This window comes from Mobula birostris, chromosome 7, assembly GCF_030028105.1.
Source record: "Mobula birostris isolate sMobBir1 chromosome 7, sMobBir1.hap1, whole genome shotgun sequence".
Taxonomy (NCBI): Eukaryota; Metazoa; Chordata; class Chondrichthyes; order Myliobatiformes; family Myliobatidae; genus Mobula; species Mobula birostris.
In genome coordinates this window covers 67,145,119-67,161,287 of record NC_092376.1, presented here as the reverse complement: position 1 = coordinate 67,161,287, position 16,169 = coordinate 67,145,119, and the positions used below count along the sequence as shown (strand labels likewise).

The 16,169-nt window shown below is 38.7% G+C and overlaps 1 protein-coding gene across 1 annotated transcript in view; it reads right to left on the bottom strand.

The window, feature by feature from the left end:
- tmem135 (transmembrane protein 135) overlaps positions 1-16,169 on the bottom strand; it is a 435,985-nt gene that overhangs the window by 22,553 nt on the left and 397,263 nt on the right. The window contains exons 9-11 of the mRNA XM_072263361.1: positions 8,248-8,317; positions 6,199-6,366; positions 3,549-3,612 (exon numbers count right to left, since the gene is read on the bottom strand). Coding sequence (XP_072119462.1) covers positions 3,549-3,612; positions 6,199-6,366; positions 8,248-8,317 — 302 coding nt within the window. The remainder of the gene's footprint in view (positions 1-3,548; positions 3,613-6,198; positions 6,367-8,247; positions 8,318-16,169) is intronic.

Below are 16,169 nucleotides of genomic sequence, written 5' to 3'. Positions count from 1 at the left end.
GCGTCCAAGATATCCTGAAGTGGGAGGGAGAGGAGCCAGAGGTCGTGGTACATATAGGTACCAATGACATAGGTAGGAAAAGGGGAGAGGTCCTGAAAGGAGAATATAGGGAGTTAGGAAGGGAGTGGAGAAAAAGGACTGCAAAGGTAGTAATCTCGGGATTACTGCCTGTGCTACGCGACAGTGAGAGTAGGAATGCAATGAGGTGGAGGATAAATGCGTGGCTGAAGGATTGGAGCAGGGGGCAGGGATTCAAGCTTTTGGATCATTGGGACCTCTTTTGGCGCAGGTGTGACCTGTACAAAAAGGACAGGTTACACTTGAATCCTAAGGGGACCAATATCCTGGTGGGGAGATTTGCGAGGGCCACTGAGGTAACTTTAAACTAGAACGGTTGGGGGGTGGGAATCAAATTAAAGAGACTAGGAGATAGGTGGTTAGTTCACAAATAGAGAAAGCTAGTAGACAGTGTGTGAGGGAGGATAGGCAGGGACAGAGATCAGGAGCACTCAGACCAAAGACGTAGGGGCCAAGGAAGAAAAAGATAACAAAGTTGTTTGCTCCATTAAGGACAAAAAGAGAGTAAGAGGTGGAAAGTTTCTTAAATGCATCTATTTTAATGCTAGGAGCATTGTAAGAAAGATGGATGAGCTTAGGGCATGGATTGATACCTGGAAATATGATGTTGTAGCTATTAGTGAAACGTGGTTGCAGGAGGGGTGTGATTGGCAACTAAATATTCCAGGATTTTGTTGCTTCAGGTGTGATAGAATAGGAGGGGCAAGGGGGGAGGTGTTGCATTGCTTGTCAGAGAAAATATAACAGCGGTGTTCTGGCAGGATAGATTAGTGGACTCATCCAGGGAGGCTATTTGGGTGGAATTGAGGAATAGGAAAGGTGTAGTGACGCTTATAGGGGTGTATTGTAGACCACCTAATGGGGACCGAGAACTGGAAGAGCAAATTTGTAAGGAGATAGCAGATATTTGTAGTAAGCACAAGGTTGTGATTGTGGGAGATTTTAATTTTCCACACATAGACTGGGAAGCCCATTCTGTAAAAGGGCTGGATGGTTTGGAGTTTGTCAAATGTGTGCAAGATAGTTTTTTGTAGCAATACATAGAGGTACCAACTAGAGAAGGGGTAGTGTTGGATCTCCTGTCAGGGAATGAGATAGGGCAGGTGACGGAGGTATGTGTAGGGGGGCACTTCGGGTCCAGTGATCACAATACCATTAGTTTCAATATAATTATGGAGAAGGATAGGACTGGACCCAGGGTTGAGATTTTTGATTGGAGAAAGGCTAACTTTGAGGAGATGCCAAAGGATTTAGAAGGAGTGGATTGGAACAATTTGTTTTATGGGAAGGATGTAATACAGAAATAGAGGTCATTTAAAGGTGAAATTTTGAGGGTACAGGATCTTTATGTTCCTGTTAGGTTGAAAGGAAAGGTTAAAAGTTTGAGAGAGCCATGGTTTTCAAGGGATATTGGAAACTTGGCTCGGAAAAAGAGAGATATCTACAATAAATATAGGCAGCATGGAGTATATGAGGTGCTCGAGGAATATAAAGAATGTAAAAAGAATCTTAAGAAAGAAATGAGAAAAGCTAAAAGATATGAGGCTGCTTTAGCAAGTAAGGTGAAAATAAATCCAAAGGGTCTCTACAGTTATATAAATAGCAAAAGGATAGTGAGGGATAAAATTGGTCCCTTAGAGAATCAGAGTGGACGGCTATGTGCGGAGCCAAAAGAGATGGGGGAGATTTTGAACAATTTCTTTTCTTCGGTATTCACTAAGGAGAAGGATATTGAATTGTCTAAGGTAAAGGAAACAAGAAGGGTAGTTATAGAAAGTATGACGATTAAAGATGAGGAAGTACTGGCACTTTTAAGGAATATAAAAGTGGTTAAGTCTCTGGGTCCGGACAAGATATTCCCTAGGACCTTGAGGGAAGTTAGTGTGGAAATAGCAGCGGCTCTGACAGAAATAATTCAAATGTCATCAGAAACGGGGATGGTGCCGGAGGATTGGCGTATTGCTCATGTGGTTCCATTGTTTAAAAAGGGTTCTAAGAGTAAACCTATCAATTATTGGCCTGTGAGTTTGACGTCAGTGGTGGGTAAATTGATGGTAAGTATTCTTAGAGATGGCATATATAATTATCTGGATAGACAGGGTCTGATTAGGAACAGTCAACATGGATTTCTGCGTGGAAGATCATGTTTGACAAATCTTATCGAATTTTTTGATGAGGTTACTAGAAAAGTTGACGAGGGCAAAGCAGTGGATGTTGTCCATATGGACTTCAGTAAGGCCTTTGACAGGGTTCCACATGGAAGGTTAGTTAGGAAGGTTCAATCTTTAGGCATTAATATCAAAGTAGTAAAATGGATTCAGCAGTGGCTGGATGAGAGATGCCAGAGAGTAGTGGTGGATAACTGTGTGTCAGATTGGAGGACGGTGCGTAGCGGTGTGCCTCAGGGATCTGTACTGAGTCCAGTGTTGTTTGTCATATATATTAATGATCTGGATGATGGGGTGGTAAATTGGATTAGTAAGTATGCAGATAATACTAAGATAGGTGGCGTTGTGGATAATGAAGTAGGTTTTCAAAGCTTGCAGAGAGATTTAGGCCAGTTAGAAGAATGGGCTGAAAGATGGCAGATGGAGTTTAATGCTGATAAATGTGAGGTGCTACATCAATCAAAATAGGACATACATGGTAAATGATAGGGCATTGAAGAATGCTGTAGAACAGAAGGATCTAGGAATAATGGTGCATAGTTCCCTGAAGGTGGAATCTCATGTGGATAGGGTGGTGAAGAAAGCTTTTGGTATGCTGGCCTTTATTAATCAGAGCATTGAGTTTAGGAGTTGGAATGTAATGCTGAAATTGTATAAGGCATTGGTAAGGCCAAATTTGGAGTATTGTGTACAGTTCTGGTCACCGAATTATAGGAAAGTTGTCAATAAAATTGAGAGAGTACAGAGGAGGTTTACTAAAATGTTGCCTGGGTTTCATCTCCTAAGTTACAGAGAAAGGTTGAACAAGTTAGGTCTTTATTCTTTGGAGCGTAGAAGGTTGAGAGGAGACTTGATAGAGGTGTTTAAAATTATGAGGGGGATTGATAGAGTTGACGTGAATAGGCTTTTTCCACTGAGGGTGGGGGAGATTCAAACAAGAGGACATGAGTTGAGAGTTAAAGGGCAAAAGTTTAGGGGTAACATGAGGGGGAACTTCTTTACTCAGAGAGTGGTGGCTGTGTGGAACGAGTTTCCAGCAGAAGTGGTTGAGGCAGGTTCGATGTTGTCGTTTAAAGTTAAATTGGATAGATATATGGACAGGAAGGGAATTGTGGGTTATGGACCGAGTGTAGGTCGGTGGGACTAGGTGAGAGTAGGAGTTTGGCATGGACTAGAAGGGCCAAGATGGCCTGTTTCCATGCTGTAATTGTTATATGGTTATAAATGGTCACCTTAGAAACATATGTATAACACATTGGAAAATCTCATATAAAAAAAGAGCTGAAAAATTATTACTCTCACCAGCAATCAGTGCGTGAAGCTCATCATCCAAATCTCTTACCCATCGGAGAAAACAGCTAGTGCCCTTGACATGAAATGAAAGCACCAGAATTAAACTGCTTTTCCTATAGCATTGCAAACACATTTATCAAATGTTATTCAGTAAATGCTTTGCTTAGACTTCGGAAAACTATGAAATAATTGGTTGCATAAAAACATGTTTGGTGGTTAGAATAGTATGAAATAAATTTCTGAAATTGTCATATATGGGGCCTCAAATACGTCAACATGGAAACTACTATTAATGCATGAATCAGCCAGCATATTCAGAGGATTAAGTGAGTTGCAAATATCCAGAACTTACTTTTTGATTTTCAGTGTCTATCATTTGCTTCACAAAAATACCACCCTGAGGCCCTCCATTATTTTGAAAAAATTGCTGGACTTTCACATGAATTATCCACTGAACCTGTCATAGAAAGTTATGTCTGGTAATTAATACCTCAAGACTGGTGATGCCCAATTTTGGTCATATTTCAAAATCATAGCAGGAGGGAGATCAGTAAAGATAACTATCTAGAAGATTACTTATTCTGGAAAAAAAAAAGCACTGTTCAGTTGCAAATAAGTTTAACCTAAAGAACAAAACTGTGCAGTACTTGTTGATGCTGGGAAACTTGACCTGATTTTCAGTTTGTACCAGAAATAAAGTTCTGGCGTGAAATTCACCCAAGTGATATTAGTAATTGCATGACATCTGCTTTATGCCTTACAGAGCGATTTTCAACTTCACTTCTCTGCAAAATAGGAGTACTCATTTACTCCAACTTTTACTAGCATTAGTTCCCCTGAAACAAAACAATTTCAAGGATCAAGAAACACGAAAGAACTGCTGGAAGAAATGAATGAGTCAAGCAGCATCTGTGGAGGCAAAGGGTTGATCGACATTTCACATTGAGATTCTGCACCAGGACTGGGAGTGTGGATGAAAGGTAGCCAGTATAAGAGGTCAGAGGGAGCTATGATGAAATTTAGGAAGTCACACTGATTTATGACCGAATCCAACTACAATTTAATGAGATGGCATCCATACTGGGAGTTTGGCAAATAATATTAGTATGTCACATTATGGTGATTCACTGCCCCCAGAGCAGCGGAGAATTTCAACCCATGATGTCTGTGATAGGTCTTTAGTAGAGTCACAGCAAACGTATCCCAAGCTCTGATATCCCCCAATACCTTACATTTATATTTTAAATATTTATCATCTCTTCCTTAAAAAATGCAATGGTCTTTACTTCAATTCCTCAACCTGACAAAGGATAATACAAACAAATAATTTCCCTGATACTCAGTGCCACTTTTAAATGCATGATCTAAATTGAATCTTACCAAAAAATAAGATAGGGTAAATGCAAAAAGTATTTCTAATAATTTAAAATACGCTAAACGTCCTCCTTCTCTAGCTTAGGAGATGTGGCAACAGGTGCTATATTCAGCTTTCTGCATGACCATAACAGCTTCTCATTTTAAAGTAGCTACACCTAGATCCTGTGAAAATTATTTAAGAATTAACTCGTGACACTTTTAGAAACCATTAACAATATCTTGGCAGCTCACATTGTGGAATTAAGAGTTCTCCAAAGTCTTGCCTACACCTTTTGCTGAAGATTTTCAAACTATGGTTTTTAATTACAGTTGGCCCTCTGTATCCATGGGGGATTGGTTCTGGGACCCCCCACGGATATCAAAATTCGTGGATGCTCAAGTCCCTTATATAAAATGGCGTAGTATTTGCATATAACCTACGCACATCCTCCCTTATACTTTAAATCATCTCTAGATTACTTATAATGCCTAATATAAATGTTATGTAAATAGTTGTTATACTGTATTGTTTAGGGAGTAATGACAAGAAAAAGAAGTCTGTACATGTTCAGTACAGACGCAACCATCATAGCTCTTCTGGGAACGCTGATGCTGCCTTAGTGAAAATAGCGTTCAGCATTTGTTTTGCAGAGAGCTGTTAGAGGCAGCGTGCACCCCGAGCAGCGAGAGTGGCAAAAAACAAAAATAGCGGAACCCGCGGATACAGAGGGAAGCATTCACTCAAAGGAATAACTTTCCGCTAAATCACCCAATCAAAGTTAACACCTTAAAGACTTATATTAAGGCATCTCTTGTCGTTCTTTGTTCCAAGGGAAACCATCCTATCTCATTAAAGCTGTAATTTTTCATCATTCTTATCATTCTGATTGCACAATATATGTTTTCTAAAGCATCCACTTGTTGTAAACCTCTTTGGCTTATGTGTAACAAAATACAAAATGTTGTTTCAGTTTTTAAAATTACAAATTTGTGATTCATGAAACCAATGTACTATCTCAGCTTTGAAAATTTCCTGTAACATACTGAATGTTGCTTTTTTAATGCTATCACATTTTAACTCCTTTTCATTTCATTATTCAATTAATGTTAATTCTTTAATTTATTGTCAAATTACCTTGATTGTTTACAAACTCCTCAAATTATTCAGTAGTCATTCACAGTTAGTTTCCCTGAAATATAGTATCTGTACACTTAATTTTGTCACTTACAATTTCATTATAAAATTGACATTCTTATTGTTGTTTAATGAAATAAACTCCAATATAAGCTTTTGGGTTATTACCTTGTAAATACTGACAAAGGATCCTAGAAAAGCTCCAAGCTGGAAATTTTCTTTATTGTACAAAGCAGACAATAACCGGGATGGTTTTGTAAACAAGTGTCTTAATGCAGATGGAATACGAAGGCAGCACTGAATAAGGTAGCCAACACTGAACATCCGTATAAAACCCTGAAAGAGAGTTGTTTTAAAGTATTCTAGAAATAGCATGAGATGAAAACCATATGGTTACATTTTCTATATCCGTGGATTGAATATCCATTACAGTTCATTTAACTTTCAGAGATTTACATACACTCGTTAAGACAATCCCAAATGGAATATTATTGAATTTACTCTTATAAAATAAGTACAAGACAGTTCAATAGTGTAATGGTAATGTTAGTCCTCTATAATTCAATGAATAGGATTTCAAATTCCAGCATGGCAAATTAAGTATTTACATTCAAGCTTAAAGAAGTAATTTGTTTAAAAAAAAAGTCAGTGAGAGATCATGAAGTTGTCATATTCACACAAAATTCAACTATTTCACCAATTCCCTTGAGGAAAAGAAAATTGCTGTACTTTCCTGGTCTAGTTAATGAGTATTCCCATTCTTACAGCATGGTTTATTCTTCTAACTCATCCTTTATACCCCAGAAGATAAGGTTTGAATTTATATACCATTCATTTGCTTTCCACGCGTTACTATAAAAAGGAAAATTTGAAAATGCTTTAAATTTAAGATATTGACAGATCAATCACCTGCTGAAGACAGGATATATTGTGAATCTATTCACAACTCAAAGCACGCATCCAACCCTCACAACCTGCCATTTCTATATGAAGATGATCTGTGTATTTCTATCACATTTGGGGTTTAAGCAGGTTATAATAACTGACTTGATTTCCAAATTAACTTTGAAGTTAGGAACATCTGTTTGGCTGTTTGATGTATTAGTTAGTAGAGTTGCTGAACAATGCAAAAAATATTTTTGGTATTTTAAACATTTGATGAGCAAGATATGTAAAAATTCTGAAACGCTGCTGATCTATTGTCCCATTTTTTCTTTCTCACTGTGTCCACATTAACTTAAGATTAGATGTAATCATCTTCCCTTATATAATTCTCCACCTTAGTGCACAATCCTTACACTAGCATTCCCCATGGTGATTAACTGATGGTTGGTTCCTTGATATTAGAGCTGCTGAAGCGGAAAAGAGAACACACTAAATTTAGCTATTACTAGTGTAATCCACCCTTCCAAAACATTATTTTAAGAGATAAAGTATTTTTGTGTATTCAGTTGAAGAGCTCTCATAGTTTGATCCTGTCTACTTGACAGCTATTGATACATAGTTATTGATAAATAGCAAGACAGGTTTGAAGGGCTGGGTGATCAATTCTTCTTTTATTTCTATTGTGTTCTCATATTGAAAGGCTGTTCCCCCAAAGGGCTCAACCATTCTGGAGCACAGAGAGGAAATTAGACAAGATTTGTAAGGGATGAGAGTGGAGTGCTGGACAGGACAGAGACTGATGCAGCAGCAGGAAGATCAGCATGAGAGTTGGTATTTAGAGAAAAATTAGGGCCTGGGTCAGCAGCTAAGGGTTATTATGAGGGAGTTGTTTTGAGGTTGGGAGTTAACAAGTATGGAGATCAAATAGGAGATCAGTGGTATTGGTAAAACGGAACTGAATGCCAGGACTATTGTACATGAAGTCTGCAAGCTGGGAGGCCTCCTGCCAGCCACCCACTTCTCTTCAACACACAAGAGAACTGTCACAAAAAAAAACACTAAAAGGGAACCTGCCTTAAGTATGCCAACAGATTCCGAATTCCCTTTAAATAATACAAACGCAAGCTCACAAGTGCTTTTGAGGCTTGCTTTCAAACAAGTGGCTGGCACCACCTGCAGGCCAAACATGCTTACTCCAAAATCCAAGAATTGCTCTATTAGCAGGTTAAATGCCCAGAATAGGCATGAGGTTTGAACTTAGTTGACTGCAAAATGGTCATAATATGCAAACTGATAAACCACTGCAGACTTGATTAGAAAACAATTACTTACTTTAACACAATAGGAAATGCAGTTGTCTTCATAATGCTTACAACATCTGTGTCTTGGGCCACGTTTACAACTGAACAGAAAAAAATAAATTTAATATCTATTCTTTCTATTTTAATAATGCCATTTTTGAGGGAAGTCTCAAATATAAAAATCTCAAAGGATAAAACAAAAGCTTAATGTTATGGGACTGCACTAAGTAAAGTGTACTGTGTTACACATCAGATACAACGGAAGGATCTACAACTCTAGACAAAGTTTTGATAAGTAATGAAATACTGCTACAGGGTCAATACAAACTCTGCACTCCACATCAGCCATGCATTGTGCTCATTATTTATGGTTAGTTATTAAACACATGACAATTTAATACACCTCATAAAACAGAGTGAACGAGAAACACTGTACCAGCTGACTTTCAACTGACAGCAGTAATAAATTAAGTGGTGTCGAGGCATTAAATCAGGGAAGCAACATATTAGGTCATACATCGGGTTGCAAGCATTACTTGATTTTGTTCAAACTTCAACTATATTTTATCAACTTATTTTGTTTAAATTTCAACTATAAGATCTCAAAGTTCATAATGGAAAATGATTTCATGCTTTCAGCCTCATTGTGAAAGGCATAGTTTTCTTCATACAGTTGTATCAACATAATTGTATTATGTACTTTATAGAAGGCACCCTTTAGCATACTGTGATGCCATTCTTGACCTTTCTTCACTTTTCACTGATTTAAAAAAAACATGAGCAGTAATGCTGAATTGCAACCTGGTGATCAAACAAGTAACACTTTAAAGTAGCCAAAACTTTCCCAAAGAGTTTCATTAATGCAGAAAGACCAAGAATATCAATTTTCTGGCTGCAAGCAAATAAATCAGGATTAACATTGCTTCCAGTCTGGGTTGTCAATGGGGTGGAGTACTTCACTGGTTGCTCATCCATTGTGTCTCTCAAAATAAAATTAGCCATGCAGTTATCTTCAAGATGGGAGCCTCATTATTTAAGACTAAGGTGACTGAACATTTTAATCTTATCTGCAACTGGAGAAACAGAATGCAGAGAAGACAAATCTGTAAGATCTAAAAAATGCAGGAATGGAGGCAAGGCTCCTGAAAAGGTTATAGTGGGACATTAAGATGGATATGTGATATTTAAAATCAATACATTGATACATAGCCCAACATAAATACAGATAGCGGAGTTTTAGAAATTTATCACATAATAAAAATTTAGAGCTTATGAAGAAATCAGAATGAGAAACCATTAAGGATGTTGTAAGGATGTTAGCATCATGCAGATGTTTCTCTAAGAACAGAAAGGACAAAAGTAAAGCATAACATATTGATGACATTAAGCTCAACACAATTTATACTTAAAACTTAGTTATGACCACATCAAGAAAATAAGCATAAGAACATAAAAATAGGAGCAGGAGTAGGCTGCTCCGCCATTCAATAAGATCATGGCTGATCTGGCCATGAACTTATCTCCATCTACCTGCCTTTTCCCCATAACCCTTAATTCCCCTACTGTGCAAAAATCTATCCATCCTTGTCTTAAATTACATAATGAGGTAGCCTCCACTGCTTCATTGGGCAGAGAATTCCACAGATTCACCAGTCTAAGCACTTCCTCCTCATCTCTGCCCTAAATCTAATACCCCCCCCCCCGCCAATCTTGAGGCTATATCCCCTAGTTCTAGTCTCTTTAGGACAGATTGTCAGCGGAATAATTTTGGATGCGATGTTAACCTGATCATGGGTATTCTGATGAAGGGTGTTCAACAAGAAATGTTAACTCTGTCCACAGATTGTCCCTGACCTGCTAATCTTTTTTCAGCATTTTCTGCTTTCATGTTAAACTGAGGTCCTGTTTGCCAATCAGCATTTTGAAAATGACCAGAAGAGACATCCTTGTTATTATTGGACTGTTTGTAATTGCCTGTTATGCCTCCAATTTAACTACAATTCCATAAGTATCTATTTGCAAAGCCCTATGGATTGCTCTAAAAATGGTAGCAATTATACACTCAGTGGCCAATTTATTAGGCACACGTGCTCGTTAATGCAAATATCTAATCAGCTAATCATGTGGCAGCAACTGAATGCATAAAAGCAAATAGACATGGTCAAGGGATTCAGTTATTGTTCAAACCAAACATCAGTTAGGGGAAAAATGCGATTAAGTGCCTTTGATCATGGAATGATTTTGGCGTCAGATGGGGTGGTTTGAGTATCTCTGAAACAGCTGATCTCCTGGGATTTTCATGCACAATAGACCCTAGAGTTTACAGAAAATGGAGCAAAACAAAAACAAAACTCTGTGGATGAAAATGCCTTGCTAATAAAAGAGTTCAGAGAAGAAGGGCCAGACTGGTTCAAGGTGACAGGAAGGCAAAAGATGATCAAATAACCATGTGTTACAACAGTGGAGTAAAGAAGAGCATTTCTGAATGCACAACCTGTCCAACTTTGAAGTTAATTGGCTTCAACAGCAGAAGACCATGAACATACACTCAGTGGCCACTTTATTAGGTACCAGAGGTACCTAATAAAATGGCAACTGAGTGTATATGATTGCATTAATTTTATTTATTATAGTTCCTTATGACTTTAAAACACCAACTGGACTCTCAAGTCTGCTGGTTGTCAGAACAATCCTATTTCCACATTTATTTTCTTGTATTTTATCATATTTGTTTAAAACATTCCCTAACTGGCACACTAGCTTTCTACACTGGAGATAAATTACAACAACTATCTGAGAAAACAATCAACACATCCATGGGATATGGAAGGTCTGAAGTCCATGCAGAGAAGAACATACAAATTCTACACAGACAGCCTCAAAGGTTGTAATCAAACCTGGAATTAAATGCCTTCCCTGCTGTGTTATTGTTATGCCCTTTGAAGAAGTATGGAGAGGAAAGATTTATTTAAAGGTCACTCCAAGTCAATAAGGGCTGTCAGAATGTGTAACTTTTAGATGATGTGCATTTTTCTTTTTTAGAGTCACAGAATTAGAGCACAGAAACAAACTCTTCATTCCACAATGCCTATGCTTCCCATTTTCTTTATCCATACTAATCCTTTTTACCTAATTTGGTAAAAAACCTTTTGTGCCTTGGTAATTCATGTGGCTACCTAGATGATTGCTGATGAAGGGTCTCAACCCAAAACATCAACTGTTCATTTATTTCCATATATGTTGCCTAGTCTGCTGAGTAGCTCCAGCACTTCGTGCGCATTGCTCTGGATTTCCAGCATCTGCAGAATCTCTTGTGTTTGTGTAAATGTTGTCTGCAGCACATCCTCAAGCAGCACGTTTCAGATTCCACCTACTCTTTCCATGAAAATCTCCTTCTTCGATCCCTACCACACCATTGATCTAGAATCATAGTGATAGAAAAGTACAGCACAGCTACTCAACTATTGACCCACCTCTCAGCTTACACACCTGCTCCCATTTTACTCAACACCACTATGGGGGGGAATGTCTTATCATCTACACTATCTACCATTTTATAACTATGTATAATCCAGTTAACGCTCAGCCTCCCCTACTCCAAGGAAAACAAGTTCAACCTATCAAAATAAACCCAACCCAAATCTCTTTCATAACTGCAATTTTGCAATCCAGGCAACATCCAGGTGAACCTCCTCAGCATGCACACCAGTGCAATCGCCTCCTTCCTACAACCATCTCCTTAGCAACACTATTCATTGGCTCAGGAAAATCGACCTGGATACAGCACAAATGCCATCCCATTAAGTCCCTTGCAACAAGGTAATCACCTTATTCAAAATGTTAAAAACCCTCACTACTATAATCCTATGGTTGTTGTATCTATCTATGATTTATCCATGTGTCTGCTCTTCCATCGCCCATGAAGCTTCACACTTCTCTTTAACGAAGACACTGGATCAAGACAAGCTGGCTATGGTTGGGAATCATCAGTGAAGATATAACTACTCCCAAATAAGTCCTGGACTTATTATAAATATGGAACATGCTGAGTAATGAATGTTATAGTTTCTCAGCTTTACACTGATTAAACTCCTCTTTGATCGTGTTCTAAACTTGGCACAGTAGATTTGCCATTTATTGGAATGGGGATTACCAAAATGGACATCAGGATTTTAAAAAAATCACTTCATTTTAACTATTTGTGTTTTAATGATTTATTTTTCTAAATGTTCAGTATTTTATCTATAGCCAATCAATTGCTTCAAAATCTGAGGGCGATGTATTTAAAAAAGTGTAAGTCACCCAACTTTGATGGGTGAATGACAACCAGAGCAGAACAAGTAAAATGCAACAGGCGAGTACTGCATGACTGACCTGACGAAGGGTCTCGGCCCGAAACGTCGACTGTACCTCTTCCTAGAGATGCTGCTTGGCCTGCTGCGTTCACCAGCAACTTTTATGTGTTATTTTATCCCTGTGCTGTGTTTGTAAGTACTATACATTGCAACAATGATACCCAAGGTGCTGAATCTTTAATCTAAAATAGATGGGAATTATTTCTGCCAGTTGGGGATGTGGAGCAAAGGCAAGTTTACAAATTTAAGCTCAGATCAGTCATTTTACACTAAGTAGTAGACTAGACCTGGAGATCAATGGCTTCTTAAAGATAATTTAAATATAAACCTGAAGAAGGATAGAAGTTAGTTGAATACTGAATTGGATTACAGATGAAGTGATAGAATGGCTCAGGAATGGTTCTACTTGCCATACACCTGGTTGTAAGAAACTCATTATGCTAGAAATATCCAGTGGAGCGTGAACAATCCCTGAATGAGAATATATTCCCAACAGTAAAACAAGAGATCAGGTTAATTACTGCACAACATGATAACTCCAGCCAAGTTCCTTTAAGCCAGCTTCCATTACTTTCTAATGATGGTATCACTTTGGAGTTGAACATCTATACTAATAGTCAGAGGCTGAGGCATGTTCATCAGCTGAAATATAATGAGTTTTCATAAAGAGTTGAAGTATGCACCAATGGAAGTCAAGGTGCTGAACAATCTCTGAAAAAAAAAAACTATTTGGGTTATACCGAGTTCCAAGAACAAGACCCACACTTGTCGCTTTATACACTGTGGAGCTGTCTAGAAGTAGCCATCATCCACTAGTCTCAATTTAATTAATCTTTGTATCAAAGTTTTCAGCATTGAACAACATTGTGCACTCTGCTCCCACTAACTCATATCTAACGGAAAGAATGCAAATCACACTTTCTCGATGCAGGGTCTTGACCTGAATTGTTGACAACTCCTTTCCTACTATAGATGCTGCTCAATCCATTAAATTCCTCCATTAGATTTTTTTGTTGAATGCAATTTGCGCATTGCTGGAGAGGACCCAGTCCAACTCCAACTTCACACAGGTACAATCTTTCAAATCCACCTTCGCAAGTCTGCCATATGATGTCCCATTCTGTAATTCCATGACTTTAAGGCAGGAATGTTCTGTCATGGGAACTCATCATTGTCAAACAATTTCTTATCGTAAAGCCTCCTGTTTGCCCACTTACTGGAACCCTTGCTGAATAGGTGTCAGACCAGTCAAGGTTGGCCATCCTCCACTTTGAGGGCCTCATGTAACAACCCATACTGTAGCTGTTGGAAACACAAATCAACCCACATATGATGCATCCTGGGCAAGTTCAGCACTGGACCACAAGAACCACATTAGCCACATGGTTCACCACTTGTGAACAAACTGACTGACTTCTATAGGTATTTTTTTTTGGTAAAGCTGAATAAATACATGTCATGCACTGTAGAAGAACATGGACCACTTTGTTCCAAGGAAGCCATTACTGGGCACCCTTGGAACAACATCTGCTTGAAAGGGAGAGCGCAGAAAAAGTTAAGACACAATTCCTTGTGGAGTTTACACACCAGTTTTAAAAAGTGAGCAGGGCTTGTTGGGATTTGTCTGTAGAGTGGGAGATTGCTTTGGTTATTAGTAACTTAACAAAGGCCAATAAAAAGAAGTGAGGTTTAAGCAGAACGGCCATTGTGGGAGTGGCTCAGGGTTAGAGTGGGAGGCTTCGGCTTCTGCAATAACAGACTTAGGCAAGAACAGAAGGCTCAATGTAATCTTCTAGTAAGTTCTCTTTTTCTCGCTTTGTTTATCAGTACATAGCTAATGCAGTGAGACTGGATCCAGGCTTAGTGATATGTTCTCAAGTGAGATGTGGCAACGAGTTATCTCCAGTCTCATTGATAACTATACCTGCACAAAGTGTATCAAGCTGCAGCTCTTTAGAGACTGTGTTAAAAAATTGGGGCTGCAGGTTGATGACCTTCGGTTCATATGGGAGAATGTGGAAGTGAGAGATAGCAGCTATAAGGAGGTTGCAGGAGGCTGGTGGCTAGGTTACTGTCGAGAGAGGGAGAGGGAAAAGGCAGCTAGTGCAGAATACACTTGTGGCCGTTCCCCTCAATAAAAAGTATATCTCAAATAAACTCTTCTCGGGCTTCCAGTTGGGTACAGAAGGAGGGAAATACAGTGAAAGGGCTGAAGATGGGGCAGTTAGTATACAGGTCAATGCAGTGTGTAGTGAGAGTGTGAGAACGAACAGGCAGATAATAGGCAAAATTGCAGTCAGTGGGATGAGTTGAAGTGTAATATGGGGGCATAGTCAAAAAGGGTGATGAATACATGAACCCTTAGGAGGCAGTGCTCAAAATATGTTAGAATTCACTTGCAGTTTGGCAGGGAGAAGTTAAAGTCAAATGTATCAGGTTTACAGTGGAGTAAAGGGAATTAAAGGCAAGAGAGAGGAGATGGTCAAAGTTGAGTTGAAGGGAACACTATCAGGGATCACAGCAGAACAGCAGTGGCTAGAGTTTCTGGGAGCAATTCAGAAAGCACAGGATAGATACATCCCAAAAAAGAAGCAGCATTCTAAAGTAAGGATGAGGCAACCATAGCTGGCAGAAGTCAAAGCCAACATAAAAGCCAAAAAGAGGGCATATAATATAGCAGAAATTAGTGGGAAGCTTTTAAAAACCAACAGAATGCAACTAAAATGGCCATAAGGACAGGAAAGATAAAATATAAGGCTAGCCAATATATAAAATAGGATACAAAAAGATTTTACAGACATATGAAAAGTAAAACAGAGATGTGAGTGGATATCGGACTTCTGGAAAATGACACTGGAGAGGTAGTAATAGGGGACAAAGAAATGGCAAACCAACTTGATAAGTACTTTGTGTCAATTTTCACTACGGAAGACACCAGCAATATGACCGAAATTGGAGAGTGTCAGGGGGCAGAAGTGAGTGTAGCTACTATTAATAAGGAGAAGGTGCTTGGGAAGGTGAAAGGTCTGAAGGTAGCTAACTAACCTGGACCACACTGACTATACCCTAGCATTCTGAAAGAGGTAGCTGAAGAGACTGTGTAGGCATTACAAGAGATCTTTCAAGAATCACTAATGGTTCTGGAGGATTGGAAAATTGCAAACATCACTCCACTCTTTCAGAAGAGAGGGAGGCAGAAAAAAGGGAATGATAGGACAGTTATTCTGACGGCAGTGGTTGGAAAGATGTTGGAGTCCATTATTACTTGGAAGCACATGATAAAATAGAACAAAGGTTTCCTTAAGGGGAAATCTTGCCTGACAGATCTTTTGGAATTCTTGAAAGAAATAACAGGTAAGACAGGCAAAGGAGAATAGGTAGATGCTGTTTACTAGAATTTTCAGACAAGGTGCTGCACAAAATGCTGCCAAACAAGATAAGAACCCATTATACTACAGGAAAGATACTAGCATAGATAGAAGACTGGCTGATTGGCAGGAGGCGAAGAATTGGATTAAAGAGGACCTTTTCTAGTTGGCTTCCTGTGACTAGTGATGTTCCACAAGGTTGATGTTGGGACCTCTCATAGTCACATTAT